We start from the raw sequence: 20,518 nt of genomic DNA, 5'->3' as shown, positions 1-20,518 counted from the left end.
CCATCAGTATGTGGAACACCGAAGTGTTTCAGATCATATCAGAGAACAGGCTTTTGTGTGTACCTGCACTACATGCCAGTGTTTGTGTCCCAGTAAAGTGCTGAGCTGTGTGTGTGTTGTGCTCCGTGCCGAGTGTTGCTCCTGGTTGTGTATCTGAACTGCAGCATCTCCGCACGTCATCAGCAGCCGATCCTCACCGTGGAGAAGCACCTGCTCCTGATTACTCTAGAAACCAAAAAAAAATGTAAACATATCTGTAAAATCTATTTCATCCAAATTCTGATAGTTGCGTTTAAATCGTCTTTAGTTATGTTCTATTATGTCATACATTTTGTTGCTATACACAATGATCAGCCTGATAAACTAGAGGCAAAAGATAGGAGAGAAAAAGTAGCTAAAGAGATTTTGCATGGCCCCAAAATATCTGCCTTGTCATTTTATAAATCTTATTCTATTTCCAAACACCATGTCCTGATTCTTCTTCTTCTTCTTTATTAAATATCTGCATCCTGATTGGTTAGGTGCTATAAAATAAATATCATGATCACTTACAGTGTTGTTGATAATCTAGTGGTCAGAACATACATGTCGTGCACTAAATGCTCCTGTTCTTACCGTACAAGGATTGACTGTGAGAGCGCTCTTAATGAACTGGAACTGGAGGATGGAGGCCTGGCTTAACTGTGCTGTCAGATCTGTGCCCACCTCCGTACTGCCAATCACCCACAGATGGTAACCCTCTGCCCCCCAGCTCTGAGAAGCACACAAACAAACCACATTACACCACAGCAATCTACACCAAGGGAAATGTAACTAACCTGCAGATTTCTCCCAGGTGCAACACAACAAAACAAAACATATATATATACACACACACACACACACACACACACACACACACACACATATATACACACACATACACACACACACATATATAAAAAGACTGTTTGGAAAACATTAAACCACTGAAAAGTGCTGAGATGATTCACCATAGAGTTGATCTTTAGTGGCTCCTTCTTACTGCCATCTGATCGATAACTGAAGAGAGAAAGCAGAAGGAAGAAAAATGTGGAAGCAGCGGTTTATTTATATAATAAGAAAACAAATCCCACCACACGCACTTTAAAACCCATGGTGGATAAAACTGCCTATTTTCTAAAATGTTTGAGGAGTAAAAATCTATACTGTGGGTTTAATACTTTTGTGAGCTGCAAATAAATCAACCTGTTTATTGCTATATTGAACAACTGTCATGATTTAGGTCCACAATGTTCAGAAAAGCTGGACAGGTTTAGAAAAAACACCTTGTGTGGGGCTTCTTTGCTACAGGTCAATTTTATGCCCAAAAGGAACCAACAGCAAAGATGTTTATAATCTAATAACTGTACAATTCATATACCAGCTGCCATTAGGCTACACGACAACTCTCTCTATTGTCTAACAAACATTGTGTTGACCTAAAAGGCCTGTAAAATCTAATCTTTAAATCAGTGTAGTAAACTGTTGATCCTGCTTTTCTCAGTCACTGAGCAATCGCTTCACCACTTTAATGTGTAATGATGTGCGAATCGTGATGGAAAAGTCTGTACGGTTTCTAGTTTTAGTTCTGATTTATGAGCGAGCGTGTGTGGGAGACTCACGTGAAGTCCTCTCCGAGCGTGCAGACCAGATGAGCTCCAAACACACTCCACATGGACAGACCTCCACATGCCCAGGTCACCATGACAACGCTACAGTCCGGAGACCAACGAATCAGCTTAACTGGACCTGTTTTATTATGGATATCTGAGAGAGAGAGAGCGCGAGAGCAGAGGTGTGTGAGAGAGAGAGCGAGAGAGAGCAGGGGTGTGAGAGAGAGAGAGAGAGAGCGAGAGAGAGAGAGAGAGAGAGAGAGCAGGGGTGAGTGAGAGGGTGAGAGAGAGAGAGAGAGAGAGAGAGCAAGGGTGTGTGTGTGTGTGTGTGTGAGTGAGAGAGCAAGGGTGTGAGAGAGAGAGAGAGAGAGAGCGCACGCACAGGGGTGTGAGAGAGAGAGCAGAGGTGAGAGAGAAAGAAAGAAAAAACAAGAGGGAAAGAATGTTTAGCCACTATTAAATTAAATAAACTAATTTCTCCCTAAAATTCCACAATAACCATCATTACTATGGAATAAAAACACTGTCAATAATAATCGTACGTAATTCAAAGCATTTGTGTGTAAATTTTCATTTTGCGGAGTTGGATCCCAAAATCTACGGCCACGACAGTTTACAGATACGAGATTTTTTGTGTTTGTTCAAATACAACTCCAAAATGTACGACTATGACCGTTTACACACACAACGCTTGTTTTCACAACACCTCTTTTTTACACACGAAAACGGTCTGCGAAACAACTGTCAAAAATACGTCATCACGTTCACAGGCATTACTATCCGAGGGAAGATGAATCGATTCCACGTAGTGCGCGTGCGCCCCGCCCTCTTCTAAACCACTGGCGCCGAAATGGTGGAACAGCAGCCAAGCGCTCACTCATCGTCAGTGTTGTATAAAGTATTAGAAAGCAATACTTGAGTAAAAGTACAAGTATCATACTAGAAAAAGACTTTGGTAGAAGTGAAAGTCACCTTTTAGAATACTACTCAAGTAAAAGTCTTAAAGTATCTGATATTTACTGTACTTAAGTATCAAAAGTCATTTTCTGATATTTAATGTACATAAGTATTTGAAGTAAAGTAAAATTTCAGTGATTTTCGGTAGGCATAAGAGCAGGAGCAGTTATAGGGTTTCATCTTTAGGGGTTTTAGCCCTCAGTGAGAATTTAAAAGAAGAAGAGTTTTATATTATATATTATATGACTACATAGTAAGCCAAAAGTTATGGTATTATTAAATGGCAAAAGTGGACACCAAAACTTTATGCATGATGTAATGATGCCAGTCTTGAATCAGATCAGTTCATGTGTGTGTGCATTCTCTACAAACAGTGTGTCCAATGCAGTCATTAATAAACTAATATACGCAAAGACAAAATCAATAAATATTATTTTTATTTAGTATTGTATGGATTGTTTGCGCTACAACTCTGGTAATAAGAATAGTGAAATTTCACTGTTTTGGTTGCTGTATTTGCAGCTTTCCGATTAACGTTATAGATAAACGCCTCCAGCTCTGACTGCGCGTGCACGCTGCGCGTACCTGTGCTTCTCCGTACAGCGTGCAGAGGGTAATGCAATCTAGGAGCAGTGATTCACCAAACCTCCCTTATTAGTCACACACATTTCTTCTGATTTTATTTTGTAGTAACGAAGATGCTTAGTGGAAATATAACGGAGTAAAAGTACACATTTTACCTAGGAAATGTAGTAGAGTAAAAGTGAAAGTTGACATAAATTTAAATAGCGAAGTAAAGTACAGATACGTGACATTTCTACTTAAGTACAGTAAAGTATTTTTACTCCGTTACATTACAACACTGCTCATCGTCTCAGGTAAGTTGGTTTTTCCTTCCAAATTTGGACATGTTTAAGGGTTAGTTATCACTAATAACAGAGGGGAGTAATATTACAGATATAGGTTAACTATAGTAAGTAAGATTAGCTCTCAGAGTAAGGTTACATTAGGTGCTTAAAGAATACAGCTGTTTAGGAGGTCATCACTGCAGTCTGTAGCGTGATGAGATAACCTATTAACCTATATCTGTAATATTACTCCTCTCTGTTATTAGTGATAACTAACCCCTAAACATGTCCGAATTTGGAAGGAAAAACCAACTTACCTGAGACGATGAGTGAGCGCTTGGCTGCTGATCCGCCATTTCGGCACCAGTGGTTTAAAAGAGGGCGGGGCGCACGCGCACTACGTGGAATCGATTCATCTTCCCTCGGATAGTAATGCCTGTGAACGTGATGATGTATTTTTGACAGTTGTTTCGCAGACCGTTTTCGTGTGTGAAAAAGCGGTGTTGTGAAAACAAGCGTTGTGTGTGTAAACTGTCATAGTCGTACATTTTGGAGTTGTATTTGAACAAACACAAAAAATCTTGTATCTGTAAACTGTCGTGGCCGTAGATTTTGGGATCCAACTCCGCAAAATTAAAATTTACACAAATGCTTTGAATTACGTACGATTATTATTGACAGTGTTTTTATTCCATATCTATCAAGCTGTAAAGTCCCTAACAAACCTGAACAGATTAACACCAAAATGACCTCCTCCTGCCTTCCACTAGGGGGAAGCAGTGCACAACAACCACAAAGCCATGAAAGCCTCCTAGACACATGCAGCTTTAACTGGAAGAGTTCGGCTAGCTTTTTGGCCCTGGGCCACCAGTAAAAGTGAGTCAGATACGAGCTCAGCAAAGAGAGATCACACGACAAAATGCCAACAAGTTGCCACTTGCCTTGTAGCTACGTTCGCTGGTAGAAATAACATCCAGACCAGCTCTACTCTATAAACTCTGACATCCTCTGCTTTATATCCAACAGCAGGACGAGAGCTGTTCAGAACAGTTTGTTCCACAGAACTAAAAGAACAGGATTTCATTCATGGCTGTTTGTAAACCTTTATGGGACCCAAGTGACATCATGCTTACATCCCTTCATGCTAGTTACACACACACACAGCTTTTATCACTGCAAGTCACCAGTTTCTGTAGTATGAAGTCGGCGACAGGCGTTCGTTCCTACCACTGGTTGCCATAGTAACAAGCTTGATCAGTGGGTGGAGCATTTAGCATTCCACTTGGCAAGAAAAGCTTGCTGCTAAAAATTAAAAGAAAATTTGTAGAAAGTTACGAGACGAAGGGGAAAGCCGCGTGCTACCGTATTCGCTCTCACCGGCAGTCACAGTGATGGCAGTCAAAGCAATGTATTTGTGTAAACTTTAACGTTTCATCATCATCGTCTCTGGACACGCCCACGTCTAGTCACCAAAAGGTAGGACAGCTCTCGCTGAGAATAGATCGATTCCAGTTGCTATGTTGATACGTGTATGAACGCAGCATTACTCGCTGAAACAACCTCCAGTGCTAGAGATAGCAAGTTCGTGTGTGATCATTAAGGCATAGTGGGAACGGACTGCCGTTTTTACCAGCTTTACAGGAAATAAGAAACGTTATACAAAACGCTTATTATTAAACAAAAGTGTGTGTGTGTGTGTTACCTGGGTAGTGTTTGGGGCTTAACTCCAGCTTGTGCGACAGCTGCATTGATCCTGTAGTGTTGTCGATCATGTAAACCAGCACGGAGCCACTAAAAAACACACACATTATTTTCCTCCTAAACATTTTAGACATTTTCCAGTTAATCATCACTTAATAAGCAAACAATATCATGCAGGCTTGTGTTAAGATCTTCCTGGAGAACAAGCACTCCTGCACACACACACACACACACACACACACACACACACACACACACACACACACACACACACACACACTTAATTTCACAATATTTCATCTCTCTCAGTAACTTTACCGGAAGCTGCCCAAGTTGTTAAACACATTAAAAGAAACGCATGGTGCTTTTACACAAACCTTTTAACGTCTTTGCTACGACGAGATTAAAAGCAGCCCGCATTCCTTTGCTTTACCGATTTTGGCATTTAGTGCGTGAGCTTCATCTGCTGTTTCGCGCATGAAAAATATTTCGCACGTTGCTCTTCTTTCATTTTTCCTCTTACAAATTCTTTCATTTTCTACATTAGCGGTTGGCCACGGGGTTATTGGTGTGTGTGTGTGTGTGTGTGTGATTTGTTTCTAACCCGTTAAGAGAAACATGTAAACTGCACCACATAATTTAAGGATAATCATAAAACAAACAAACGACAAGTGAAGTCCGTTTAATAGGAAAAAAACCCCCAAAACAATTCATCATTGATATGGTGGAATGTTCTGGAAGGAGATTTAACATTCATGGAAGGAGTGTTTATTATTTTTCAAGCCCTGAACCCCACACACACACACACACACACACACACACACACACACACACACACACACACACACACCTCGATCTCACTGGAGGTGCTCACTATTTATGAGTCACTTTGTGTGTGTGTGTGTGTGTGTGTGTGAGAGAGATGGGGAAATTGATTCACATCTTCAGCTCAGGATAATCTTCAGTGTAAAGGCTCTAATTAAAATAACACACACACTTCATACGAGCGAGTGTACCACACACCACCACACACTCGTACCTCGCACAGCCAAAAGCCATCAGTCTGTATTTGTTGTTCACTGCTACACACGTGCCGTCTGTCACGTCTGCTGCCCAAACGCCCTGCAACTGCTACACACACAAAGCAATAAGATGTGATTAGTATCAGAGTTCACACAAAATTAAATCACGCACACTTCCCAGATCACATGCTGTCTGGTGTGAGAAGCAAATGTGGTGCAGAAAATAGGTTCAAGTCAATTTTTTGTATTACTTAAAAAAAACAAAAAAACCCAAAGAGACCTAAACGCTTGTGTTATGAATGTTTTAGGTCATGGGATGACACTTCCGAGTGTTTTAGCAACTCGGGTCTCTAATTCTTGACTCCCAGACGCCGTCTCGATCCGACGTCAGATCGTCTCGACGAGTACGAGAAGGGCGAGTACAAAGCCGTTCAAACCGCTGCGCGGTTCGTTTACTGTAAGGATTAATGAACTGGTGCATCTCAGGTGCTTCTGGCTGCTGCGTAAAACAGTCAAGTCGCAGCTAAAAATCAGTTTCGGTGCAGGAACCGACAGCATGCATGATAGATGCTGACTAAATCTGCGTCTGTAACTCACGTTTACTTTACTTCCGTTTTTACTTTCCTCTCTTGTTCGTGTGGTTACAGAAAGCATGATGCAAGATTAGAGCATATTCTGCACACGGTCTACAAGTTCCATTTAATCTACAGCTCCCTATCACTTTATAGGCCCTTTTGCTTCCCTCATTAAAGAGAAACCTGATTCCTTCCTTTATTTACTTTAAAACCTGCATCAGGCAACAGTGAGAAAAATGACACATAGGTGCCAATACTTAATAAACAGCAGCTTCGCTTTTTTTTTTTTTTTTTTTTTTTGACACGACTGTGGCTTACTTGGTCAGAGTTACAGCTAGATAAACCTTACTGACCTCGGTGGAGAGCCTGGTAGCGGTTGGCGTGATGAAGCCGAGTCTTCCGTCATCGAGCACGACCGCGAAACCATCCAACGTCACGCAATACTCGATTTCTCTGATGTGGACGCCGTTCAGATCCAAACATGGACCTCCTGACACGCACAAAACGGTCGAATCATGAGACAGTTTTGGGAAGGGGGGGGGGAAGGGGGAGGCTGAAATAACACTTAATGATGATGAGTAAGTTGAGAATAAAAGCTCACCACGTGAGGACTGCAGGTCCAGAGAGAAGGGAATGGTGCTGAGGTTTACAGCTCTGCGGCCGTTACACACGCCGTCCCAGTGCAGCATGTGCAGGTAGCCGTCAGCTGTACACACCAACAGATCCTCCTGCAGAGACTGAAGACTGAGAGAGAGAGAGAGAGAGAGATACACAAGTACATGACTCTTAGACCCGTCTGTCAACACTATAGTACGTCACATCACCTCCTTCATTACAAAGTTCAGCATGTCAGCAGCTCACTCTGACACACACACAGTTCTCACTCGATATCAGTATTGCATTTGTATTACACCCGTTTCTGCCAAACATCACACAGTCAAAGGCGGCCAAAAGACAGACGTGAAACAACGATCCGCTGTGAGCAACAAGCACAGAGTTCTTCAACATGATGGTGTTAAAAAAAGAGAGAGAGAGATACAGTGCCATCTATAATCCCATAATTTGTCAGAATTGACAAGAGACCTGAACCACAAGCTGGTGCTCAGTAAGCCAGCTGTGATTAGACTTAAGCTGCTTGCTATTGCTGATAAATCCATCATGGGGACAGTAATGTAAATGGCAGGAAACATTTCTTTTGTTTAGCTTTGTGGCTCAAATCAGCAGCTTGGGCTGTTACATTTGTTTACTCTCATGAACAAATGGATGACGAGATACATTGTGAGTGACTTTAAGGGAATCCTGCCCTGGACTTGTTACACTACAAGCTACAGGTTAACACTCCACATCTGGATTCCTCAAGTATAAGGTTTGGAAAGAGCATGTGTGTGGGGTTCAATTTAGAGAGGTGTATTTAAAGTACTTATGTGTGTGTGTGTGTGTGTGTGTGTGTGTGTGTGTACCTGGTAATAGGAGCCTCCAGGTCGACTGGTTTCTTCATTTCCACACTGAGTGCAGGAGCACATTGTTCCTCTTTATACCCAGGAGTAACCTTGACACGCACATTACCCCTATAACACAGACACGCACGCAGGCACACACACAGACGCAGGCACACACGCAGACACGCACGCAGGCACACACACAGACACGCACGCAGGCACACAGACACGCACGCAGGCACACACGCAGACACGCACGCAGGCACACACGCAGACACGCACGCAGGCACACACACAGACACGCACGCAGGCACACACACAGACACGCACGCAGGCACACACACAGACACGCACGCAGGCACACACACAGACACGCACGCAGGCACACACACAGACACGCACGCAGGCACACACACAGACACGCACGCAGGCACACACACAGACACGCACGCAGGCACACACACAGGCACGAACACAGACACACACACAGGCACAAACACAGACACACACACAGGCACGAACACAGACACACACACAGGCACGAACACAGACACACACAGGCACGAACACAGACACACACACAGGCACGAACACAGACACACACACAGGCACGAACACAGACACACACACAGACACGAACACAGACACACACACAGGCACGAACACAGACACAGGCACGAACACAGACACACACACAGGCACACAGAAACACAGATCATTAAAGCAAAACATTATTATTATAATATTATTACAGTCTCAACTTCTAACTCAAATGTTTTCCCATCTGTTTAACAGAATATCACATACAATTTGTTTACACTCAGACAGCAGTTTATATAACAGCAGCTTGTTCACCGGGACGTATAAGAAAATGTAAATGTGTGGAAGGAGTCATCAGCGTGAGCAGCTGTGCTTTCTGGCTTCTCGGGACAAGCTGACAAGCTGCATTTTCTTTGTCTTGTCATCTTCAGACTAGCAAGTACATGTCTTAATGTCTACTGTTCCGATGGAAAAGACACTGGCTCCCAGTCAGAGGTGAGAGAGTGAGAGAGAGAGAGAGAGTGGGAGAGAGAGAGAGAGAGAGAGAGAGAGAGAGAGAGAGAGAGAGAGAACAGAGACAAGTTCTGACTTGAAAAAGGAACAGCTCTTCTATTGATGTACTTCTAGGAGAGAGCTTCTGAAGAGGAAAACCGAGAAAACAAGAGATCCCTGATATGTTTAAGTGTGTGTGTGGACTTCAGAAAGTGGAGATCAGCGTGTGGAACAGATGAGACGAGAAGAAACGAAAGATGACACCACAGAAGAGATAGGGATTAGTGTTTGTAGTTCAAAGCGGTGCACTGTGGGTGTGGGAGAAACACAAGTCAGAAAAGTGTGTGTGCGCGTGTGTGTGTGTAAGAGAGAGAGAGAGAGAGAGAGAAAGAGAGAGCCAAAAGAATTCAATTCTCTACCAAGGGAATCTATAAATATCTAAAAAGAATTAGAATACGTTACTACACAGTAACCAGTTACGCCACACGCGTGACCTCTTTAACCTGCAGCATTCTGTCAGACGTTTATTTACTTTGCGTCTCAGCCGTGAGTGAGATCAAACGTACAAGGTGCCATTATTCTTTAACAGCTGCAAACAAACAGGACGTCAGACACAGCGACTGCAGCACACCATCCATCATCGTGTTTGTTTGCAGTTTGATCAGTCTCGTGATTTTGGGTTGCCAAGAGATTCAAAAAAGATGAACACGAATCTGGATTAAATTGGATGTGACCCGAACAACTCGACCCGGCTCGTTCTGCATCGACGCCCATGGCACAGTGACGGCTGCCGAGATTGAGCTTTCCTTCACGTTTGCTTGATGTTTGATGAACGTTACCTGAAGCTCTGACCCTGTATCCGCATGATATTCTACATGATGAGCTGATTCAATAACTGCAGGAATATTACAGAGGGGCAGATGTTCTGTTATTTATTTATTTTTAAACAATTCCTTTCAGTGGGGGACACGGTGGCTTAGTGGTTAGCACGTTCGCCTCACACCTCCAGGGTTGGGGGTTCGGTTCCCACCTCCGCCTTGTGTGTGTGGAGTTTGCATGTTCTCCCCGTCCCTCGGGGGTTTCCTCCGGGTACTCCGGTTTCCTCCCCCGGTCCAAAGACATGCATGGTAGGCTGATTGGCATCTCTGGAAAATTGTCTGTAGTGTGTGAGTGAATGAGAGTGTGTGTGTGCCCTGCGATGGGTTGGCACTCCGTCCAGGGTGTATCCTGCCTTGATGCCCGATGACTCCTGAGATAGGCACAGGCTCCCCGTGACCCGAGTAGTTTGGATAAGCGGTAGAAAATGAATAAATGAATGAATGAATGAATTCCTTTCAGTTTTTTGTAATCGCTAAATCGTTCATAAACAACTGCTTTCATAATACAGCCTGTATCTTGTTTTTCCCCCTCATGCAATCTATTTATGAGGAAGTGCCTTCAGCAATTTAAGGAACATTTCAGGCGACATTACTAGTCAATTTTTTCCCCTCCCGACATCATTTTAAATGATACTGAAATTTAAATTTATGCCTCAAAACAAGCAGCATTTTCTGTGTTGGGATACGGCGAGTACTGGGAGGAAACCCCCCCTCACCCCCTCAGGTAGACGTCACTGCGCACACGGTCAGGCGTCAGCTAATCACAAAAACAAACAGAGATGCTTATTCGGAGGAGGATGAGAGTCAGATGAACTTTAAAAAGGTGCACCTGAACGGTGAGCCTTGGGTGTGTGTGAACGGTGTGAAAGGCTTTGAGAGTTGGGATGCTTTTAGGAGCTGGGAAAACAAATAAGGAGTAAAAGGCTTCACTCACTTTGGATAGATGGGTTCGTACAGATATTTCTCATCTCCGCCTCCGACCACGTCGAACAGCAGAACGTATCCGTTAGCAGCCTGGAAAAAAGGCAAATTATTGATGAGTGGCTAAATAAATAATATGCTGGTGTGGGTTACGCACACGCACACGCACACGCACACACACACACAGAGACTGAGCAGAAGACACTGATGCATACTGAGAAGACATAAATGCACACCATGTCCTAAATGAAAGATACACAGTCTTCTACAGAAGAATGCAACACAAGGCACTCTGTTCCCGTGGGAGAGAACCTCAGGCTGGTGTACACACACACACACACACACACACACACACACACACACACACACACACACACACACACACACACACACACACACACAGCACTTCCCTTATAAAATATCCAAGTTTAACAAACAGCACAAGGATCCAGAGAGCATCTACTCAAATAAGTGTCCAAAATTCTATTTATTTCTATAATTTAACAGCTCTTTAGCTCTCATTATATACAAGGACTCGAAGGAAAGCGCCATCTACCCTCTTCCGCATACGACGGCTCAGACATCCCTGACTGGTTCCTGTTTCAGACAAGATGATCCAGTTCTGGAAATCAGCAAGTGTTCAATGACTCGCTCTATGAAATAAAGCTCAATGGTAAAGCCAACTGATGCTGGGCCCCTGAGGGAGGCCCTTAACTCAACTGCTGAGCTGAATAAATGAGAAGTAAAAAGGATTCTGATTTAAATCGAAAACTTCAAAAGATATTCTAAGAATGACGACATTACCCCGTCTCCCCAATAGGGCTGTAGGGCTGTTGTGCAGGAGTTACACAACAAAGTTCCAACAAAACAAAGACTTTTTTTTGGGGGGGGGGGGGGGTGTTCCTTCTGTTCTTCTAGAAAATCATTATTACACGGTTATAATGGTTAGATAATAGCTGACCGAATTAGTCAGTCACTCATCAACAATTATGCCGTCAACCAGAACTGTCAGGAAAATGTCCATTCATACAGTGAGAGAGAGAGAGAGAGAGAGAGAGAGAGAGAGAGAGAATAGAGACAGAGACAGACAGAGAATAGAGACAGAGATACAGAGAGAGAGAGAGACAGACAGAGAGAATAGAGAGGGGGGGGAGAGGGGGGGAGAGAGGGGGGGGGGGAGAGAGAGAGAGAGAGAGAGAGAACACAGTAAAAAATAGACTGAAGGAATTCAGTAACCCTCTGACATGCACATAGGCAACGACTGTAACAGTCATGGCTACAAAGAGCTGCATTCAACACACACACACACACACACACACACACACACACACACACACACACACACACGGAGTGTTGCTTTTCGGATTAGCTCAAATTCTCTAAATACTGTAGCTTTTCCATTTCATTTTCCAATCCAAGCTCTGCGCGTTTCACTACTTTTAGCCTCTAAAATGGAAAATATGACCTCTGTGTGTGTGTGTGTGTGTGTGTGCGCGCGCGTGCGGCTGCTGAGTGTTTCCACTTCTGCCATCAGTAATCAGAGCAAAAGTTTTATTTAGGTTATTGCACAAGTGTATAATCTAATGCAACAGTTCTATATTAAATGCTAAGTAATAAAACTACACGTACATAATGTGCAAGTCTACTGCACACTAAAAAGGCTTGCAGGAGAACACAAACAAAAGTGTGTTACACTTACAGCTGTAGAGATGCGAAACAATCTGCTCTTCTAAGGAGACTAAAGCAGCTAGCAGTCGCAAACCATTTAACATCACGCAGCGGACTCGACGTGCACGAAAACACAAACACGTTATTCATGGATGCGGTGCAAACTGCGGCAGAATAAACAAAGCTAAAAATACTTCCTGATTAATAAACGAATACTGTGTAGTGTTACTAGTTGTGTCAGTGTTTTTTACTCAGGAAACGTCCAAATTGTGGAGCCAGTGTGTTGTGAGACGTCCACATCGATACACACACGTCGACCCAGTTCACAGACCTAAAGGAATATTTCCTGTTTTTACAATCGGCATTGTTAAGACCTCCAAAAGCAAAACTGCTTAAAATGTCCTCAGACAGACACTTCTGAAAGTTCAGACGGTTCTGAAGCGGTTTCATAACTTCGTGAGGGACGTCTTTTGTGTGGCGCGGAGACTAACAAAAGATGCCCAAAATGGACAAAACACTTTGGTGCCGTCTCCATAGCAACCGCATGGAGAAAAACAGGAAGCGGGGACGGTTATTACCCGCGATGCCATGCGGACAGACGCTCCAGATGGATGCAGAGACTGAAGAATGCCAAGAGGGAGAAAAAAAAAAAGCCTCCTCTCACTCACTCCTACTCGTCCATGTGGATACAATGAGCGAGAGGTTGCAACACAAGACAGCTAGCTGTGTGTGATGGAAATGGGTAGGAAAAGTAGAAGTGATGGAGACAAAAGATGTATGAGGACCTATTTTGGGGTTGGGGGGGCAGACAGAAAGACACAGTGAAAGAGGGAGAGAGAAAGACAGACACAGAGCAGAGAAAGAGAGAGAGAGAGAGACAGACACAGAAAGAGAGAGACAGACAGACACAAAAAGGAGAGAGAGAGAGAGAACTTGTGAACACAACACAGTGAGTTTGAGTAGAATGACGTCAGTGTATTGTGGAGACACTAATCTACATGGGTCTTACTGTGGAGCTTCAATCCAAAGCCAAGAAAGCCATCTGACATCATTCTACTGTGTTGGTCCAGACCTTTGTGGACACCTGGCCATTACAAGAATAGGGATATAACAGATAAACATGTCCCTCCTGTGATGTGTCCCAGGTCTGGGGAATGCTTGGGAAGTCTCAGGTCTCAGGACATCTATGTTAAAGTCTCTTCTTGTTCTTTCTGACCTTACATGACAAGTCTGCAGGGGCAGGATGAAGTGGCTTATAACTAACCCTGCCTACTGTACTCCTACAGTATCAGTCTTGCCCATGCTCCACAGAACACAGCAGCCACACCAGGGTCCTACACGTTAGCCCAAGATGACCAGCAGGACTTTTCACCACTGCTTTCCTTTCATAATGCTCAGAATATCAGAAGTGTCGGCTCCTGATACTCCTTATTTCTCACGGAAACGTTAGTTACACATGCAGCTTCGGTTCATAACAGTCTAATAACCACCAGAATTACTCGGTGTCCAGTACCAACGCCAAGCTGGCAAGAAATGTGCGAAGGTTCCGAAAAATGATGGCATTATGACCAATGTATTTATTTCAAAGACTGCGGAAAGGTCTTAGCATCCACACACACACACACACACACACACACACACACACACACACACACACACGATAAGGCTCGATAGAGTAAATGCAGTAATTAGTTAATGACAGTTTTAATGTAAAAGTACAAAAACCCCCTCATTATTGTGGAAATGCGATGCAGTATTTACTGTGGATTCATTCATTTTCAATTGATCGCTTTCAATACGTCACAACGCGAAATAAACAACGGTGCGTTTATTTTCAGTCGACAGACTAAAGGGAAACAGCATCTGACTAATGTACTTTGTTCTGAAGCTCGCTCGATACCGGGACTAGATCTAGACTGCTTTGGTAAGTGTTACTGAGGAATGTGAACCAGAGGAAAAACTGGCATTGGGATGAGACAAAAACTAGAATAAAAAGACATAAGAGGTGGACAAACCGGTAGCCTAGGCACGATTTGGTGTCTGTGTTATTAGATTTTATAAGTTAGAGAACAAATACAGTCATCGCCAGACCATTACAGCCCTCTGTTCTCCTGTCTAATCTGGTCACTTCCTATCACTCCCTATAGAGTGCTGCTGGGATGACAGATTTCTGGAGGCCATCCCAGAAGTTAGCATCACCCAGGTTCCCTCGCCAAAAAGCCAACAGGATTTTCTATTGGCTTGTGAATTGTTGATCAAAGAGCTTGTTTTCTACAATAATAGCTGATGCTTCTTCCACATTTTGGAACACACCACCAGGATGATCTTTAAAATAAATAAATAAATAAATAAATAAATAAATAAATAAAGACTTTAGATGCCCAAATTGAATCACCAGAAGTAAAAGGCTATAAACAATTCCCTCGTGCCAATCGTGCTTGCTCGGCCACTGGCTACGGATTACTCTTAAGGAACAGCTCATGGTTAAAAACAGTATCAAGTATCATTGACATGTGGCTCGAGGACTGAACACCACTGGAAAAAGAAAAAGGTCGACAAGTGGAATGTTTCAATGTAACAATGTGCTACATAAACCACTATGATGGACACGTACAGCGTTATGCTTGTATCACTGTATCTGGTCTATAAGGTTGCCAGGTTCTGCAGTATGAGCTAGCTTAGAAAATTCTGGGCTCGGTTAATAGATGCGAGAGAGTTCCTTCTTTGCATTATCTGTACTTTCCCCATGCTGTATGATGACAGACATCTAGAATTCTTAATTCGACAGTCAGAAATTCGGCATGATGTCCTGATCTGACACTAGATTAGGGAGCATGTGTTGAGACGAGGAACAGGGTTCACTTCCACGAGTCTATACACATTCTACAGGCATGAAGGAGACGCCAGACACGGCGTAACACGTGCACGTGTTAGTAAGCGCCTTTTCGTTTCCCTTCGCAACATTTAGCGAGACCTTAAGTGGGCTTTACTGGCGTACTGACCGCCGCGGATTTAAATCCACTTTTGAAAGCCAAAATCGGTTCGCCGTTAATCCATAGTGGATCGTAGCGAGCTTGCGAAATAACGATTTGCAAATAATATAAGAAATAAAACAAAATGCTGAGACTCTACTACAGCAGTGAAAATACTCACTCGATTAAATTAAATTGAATTTGAGGTTTAAAAAAGGAAAGCTAAATGAAAAGAGTGTAGTGTGAATTCCCTACAGGACATCGTGTATTTAGACCTGTAGGAATGACACAATAGGAGCAGGTTTGATGTACGGTTTCATACCCGTGTTGATAATAAATACAAGCACAGCACTGTGGACTCGCCCTCCAGCGTTACATGGGTACAAAGTGCTGACTAATGTATCTGTGAACAAGAACAAGTGCAGCGTTTCTCAGCAGAGTGAGCGACGGAAACGTTCCCCAGGAAGTCGCAGCGTTTGGCTAGAGGGGCTTCGAAACGAGAATTTCAAAAATGTTCGGCGATTAGATGATCGGTTTTCGTTCTTATTCGGCGTTGGAAATTATTGCTGGACGATTTTCACGATTCATTTGTTTAATATATACTAAAAAAAAAAGTTTTAAAAAGCATTTGTGGACATTTTAATTGTAAAAAATTTACCTGTATTTTAAAAGTAATCTGTCCAAAAATGTGTGTTTAATGTGATTGTCCTTTAGATAGTCACACAGTCATCACCTCCTGATGGCAAAAGCAAAAAGGCTTCCTGTTCTTAAACGTGGCAGGATTGTTGAGCTGCACAAGCGAGCGCTCTCACAACATGCCGTAGCTGGTGAGGTTGGCCGCAGTCAGACAGTCATTTAAATTTTTTTTTTTAAAGATCCTGAGTGTTATGGTTAAAAAAAAAACAAAATTTTTTCTCTGTGTGTCTCCCCCGTGCTGTGTGTGAAGACACGGGCCGATCCTCGACCCAAATTAAGGCCATTACTGATGATACTGCATCTGTGAGAGAAAGAAAAAAAAAAGTCCTCGAAAGCCACGTCTCTTCCCACACCACAAACTCGCCCGTTTGGACCAAACATGTGACATTGAAAGACGGAAGAAAGTTTTATTCTCGGACAAGAAAAAAAAAAAGTAACCTGGATGTTCCTGATGGCTTCCAATGATCCTGGCATGACGAGATGTTTTCTACCCGGCACAGTGGAGGAGGCTCCATCATGATCTGGGGTGCTTTTCCATCAATGTGAACATGGAGCTTGCTGGGTATGTGGACGTGTTGCAGCAGGCACCCCTCTTAACCGAGGGCCCTTGTCTGTGTGATAATGACTGGGCCTTTCAACAGGACGACGCTGCGATTCACAACGGCCGCCTGATGAAGGACTTGTTCCAGAAGAATAATGTTGTACTTCTGGAACATCCTGCGTGTTCCCCTGATCTAATGGTTTGGAGATGAAAGTCAATGGAAGTTTACAAAAAAGGACATCAGCTCCAGACTGTAGATACCCTTCATGAAACAGTCTTCACCACGTGGAGCAACGTCCTCACCAGCCTTGTGGAAACGGTTGCATCGCGCGAGCAGAAACAAGTGTTTGGGTTTGAGTCCTTTATTGACACTTAGTTCTGTTGTGAGTCTTTAAATGTGGTTTTTGTCTCTGGCTCCTTTTTCTTCTTCTGACATTATGAAGCAGTCCTTACAACCCGTTCTGATCCACCAGCACCAAATACTGGTAATGTTTCCCCCGGTCTTAGGATTTTGTTCAGGAGTGTATTATCATTGTCAATATCACGATTGTATCAAACAATCAAACAACAAATGTGTAACTGAGAATCATTCAGAAGTTTGTAGAATAAATTAAAATTGTATCATCCCTCTATGCAATTGTAAATGGTTTTGGTTAACATTTTTGTTTATTCTTCAATATTCTCGGATATTATTCTCGGTGTGCATCTCTCTCTCTCTCTCTCTCCGTGTGTGCGTCTCTCTCTGTGTGCGTGTCTCCCCCGTGTCTCTCTCTCTCTCTCTCTCTCTCTGTGTCTATCTCTGTCTGTGTGTGTGTGTGTCTCTCTCTCTCTGTGTGCATCTCTCTCTCTCCCTGTGTGCGTCTCTCTCTCCCTGTGTGTGTCTATGTGTGTGTGTCTCTCTCTCCGTGTGTGTGTGTGTCTCTCTCTCTCTCCCCCATGTCTCTCTCTCTCTCTCTCTGCGTCTCTCTCTGTGTGTGTCTCTCTCTCCCCGTGTCTCTCTCTCTCCCCCTCTCTGTGTGTGTCTCTCTCTCGCTCTCCCTCCGTGTGTCTCTCTCTCCCCGTGTCTCTCTATCCGTGTCTCTGTCTCTCTGTGTCTCTCTCTCTCTCTCCGTCTCTCTCTCCCCCTCCGTGTCTCTCTCTCTCTCTCTCCCCCCCATGTCTCTCTCTCTCTCTCCCCGTGTCTCTCTCTCTCTCTCCCCGTGTCTCTCTCTCTCTCCCCCTCCCCGTGTCTCTCTCTCTCTCCATCCTCTTCCCCCTCCCGTGGTCTCTCTCTCTCTCTCTCCCCCCCATGTCTCTCTCTCTCTCTCCCCGTGTCTCTCTCTCTCTCTCCCGTGCTCTCTTCTCTTCTCTTCCCCCTCCCCCGTGTCTCTCTCTCTCTACGTCTCTCCACCTTTCCCCGTGTCTCTCCTCCTCTCTCTCCCCTCCCCGTCTGTCTCCTCTCTCCTCTCCGTCCCCGTCCCTTGGTCTCATCCTCCCCCCTCCCCGGGTCTCTCTCTCCCCCTCCCCGTGTCTCTCTCTCCCCCTCCCCGTGTCTCTCTCTCCCCCTCCCCGTGTCTCTCTCTCTCCCCCTCCCCGTGTCTCTCTCTCTCCCCCTCCCCGTGTCTCTCCCTCCCCGTGTCTCTCTCTCCCCCGTGTCTCTCTCTCCCCCCGTGTCTCTCCGTCTCTCCCCCCTCTCTCTCCCCGTGTGTCTCTCTCTCCCCGCGTGTCTCTCTCGCCCTCTCCCCGCGTGTCTCTCTCGCCGTGTGTCTCTCTCGCCGTGTGTGTCTCTCTCGCCCTCTCCCCGTGTGTCTCTCTCGCCCTCTCCCCGTGTGTCTCTCTCGCCCTCTCCCCGTGTGTGTCTCTCTCGCCCTCTCCCCGTGTGTGTCTCTCTCGCCCTCTCCCCGTGTGTGTCTCTCTCGCCCTCTCCCCGTGTGTGTCTCTCTCGCCCTCTCCCCGTGTGTGTCTCTCTCGCCCTCTCCCCGTGTGTGTCTCTCTCGCCCTCTCCCCGTGTGTGTCTCTCTCGCTCTCTCCCCGTGTGTGTCTCTCACTCTGTCTCTCTCCATGTCTCACTCTGTCTCTCTCCATGTCTCACTCTGTCTCTCTCCATGTCTCACTCTGTCTCTCTCCATGTCTCACTCTGTCTCTCTCCATGTCTCACTCTGTCTCTCTCCATGTCTCACTCTGTCTCTCTCCATGTCTCACTCTGTCTCTCTCCATGTCTCACTCTGTCTCTCTCCATGTCTCACTCTGTCTCTCTCCATGTCTCACTCTGTCTCTCTCCATGTCTCACTCTGTCTCTCTCCATGTCTCACTCTGTCTCTCTCCATGTCTCACTCTGTCTCTCTCCATGTCTCACTCTGTCTCTCTCTCTCTCTGTGTGTCTCTCTCCCCAGTTGAGCTCTCTTTTCCTCCATGTCTGCCTTTCCTATTCTCTCAGTTTTACTTTCTCCCCATCTCTCTCTCCCTGCCATTATTCCTTCCTTTTTTCATGTCAGTCTGTCTCGTTCCCTCACTTTCTTCCCTTCTTTTCCCCGCATGTTTTCCTGGACATCTTTTTCCCTTGCTTTTGTCTCCCTGTGCTTCTCCTGTTCTTTGTCTCTCTAATTTTGTCTCATTGTCTGACTAGCCCCCCACTCCCCCCACCCCACACCTTAAGTTTTAGTGTGAAAACATATATATTAGAATACTAACATTAGAAGTGAAACATTCCAGTCGTTTCAGTCTTCCGTACCTGAGCGTGTGAGTCAGAGCTTGAACATGCTCCAGTCTCCGTGCGGTCATCATTCCTGTCGCTCTCAGTGTTTTTATTCTCTCCTTTCTCCTGGCTGCATTTTAGCTTTCATTAAACAGCTTAATGCATCCTGGAGGTTTGTGTCACTACAGGACTTTTCTGTTTGTATGTAAAAGGCACAGGATGTTAAGATTTTTGTGTTGCTAGCTACAACTACTTTAGAACACAGGTTGTACTGCACTCTATTACACTGAGCTGATTAATCAAACAGAGTCCCAGGCTGTATCCCAAACCACACAACGCACCAACGGTCATTAGTTACACATTGTTTAGTGCACATTAGTGCTGAATGGTGAATGTTACCACTTTCTCCAAGGATGTTTGAATCTCTGGGTTCTGAAAGCTCCAACTTGTTAAAACAATGCAGAAAAACCTCTAACGCTCTGAGATCGCTTCTAGTTTCTTTTACACAGGACATGTTTGTTTAATATCAACCAATATAAACTTTCAAGTAAATTATTTTTTTGTCGCTCCCGGTCGCCCGCTCCCTCGCTCCCCTCTTCCCGGTCGCCCGCTCCCTCGCTCCCCTCTTCCCGGTCGCCCGCTCCCTCGCTCCCCTCTTCCCGGTCGCCCGCTCCCTCGCTCCCCTCTTCCCGGTCGCCCGCTCCCTCGCTCCCCTCTTCCCGGTCGCCCGCTCCCTCGCTCCCCTCTTCCCGGTCGCCCGCTCCCCTGCTACTTCATTCATCTGGCTTTGGATTTCTCGCTAAATCCTGAACAATAGTTAATAGTTTCTTCCCACAAGCCACCAGACCTCAATAACTGAACTGAACTGTACTGAGCACAACATACACACACAAAACACACACATCATCTGTATGGACTGCACGGACCCTCACAAAAACACACACACCAACACATCAAACT

General features: G+C 44.7%; 1 protein-coding gene across 5 annotated transcripts in view; it reads right to left on the bottom strand.

Annotated features, from left to right (window-relative positions):
• Window positions 1-20,518, bottom strand: part of ric1 (RIC1 homolog, RAB6A GEF complex partner 1) — a 48,281-nt gene that overhangs the window by 13,607 nt on the left and 14,156 nt on the right. For 4 of the 5 annotated variants that reach the window (XM_027142403.2, XM_027142404.2, XM_047805965.1 and 1 more), the window contains 10 exons: window positions 11,021-11,100; window positions 8,198-8,305; window positions 7,339-7,481; window positions 7,091-7,227; window positions 6,180-6,271; window positions 5,142-5,230; window positions 1,644-1,788; window positions 993-1,041; window positions 616-753; window positions 64-225 (listed from right to left, as the gene is read on the bottom strand). In XM_027142403.2, the coding sequence (XP_026998204.2) occupies window positions 64-225; window positions 616-753; window positions 993-1,041; window positions 1,644-1,788; window positions 5,142-5,230; window positions 6,180-6,271; window positions 7,091-7,227; window positions 7,339-7,481; window positions 8,198-8,305; window positions 11,021-11,100 (1,143 nt within the window). The remainder of the gene's footprint in view (window positions 1-63; window positions 226-615; window positions 754-992; window positions 1,042-1,643; window positions 1,789-5,141; window positions 5,231-6,179; window positions 6,272-7,090; window positions 7,228-7,338; window positions 7,482-8,197; window positions 8,306-11,020; window positions 11,101-20,518) is intronic. The other variant, XM_047805966.1, reaches the window with a different exon arrangement.

The sequence above is a fragment of the Tachysurus fulvidraco genome, chromosome 21 (genome assembly GCF_022655615.1).
Source record: "Tachysurus fulvidraco isolate hzauxx_2018 chromosome 21, HZAU_PFXX_2.0, whole genome shotgun sequence".
In the NCBI taxonomy this organism is placed as follows: Eukaryota; Metazoa; Chordata; class Actinopteri; order Siluriformes; family Bagridae; genus Tachysurus; species Tachysurus fulvidraco.
This window is presented reverse-complemented; position numbering and strand designations above follow the sequence as displayed.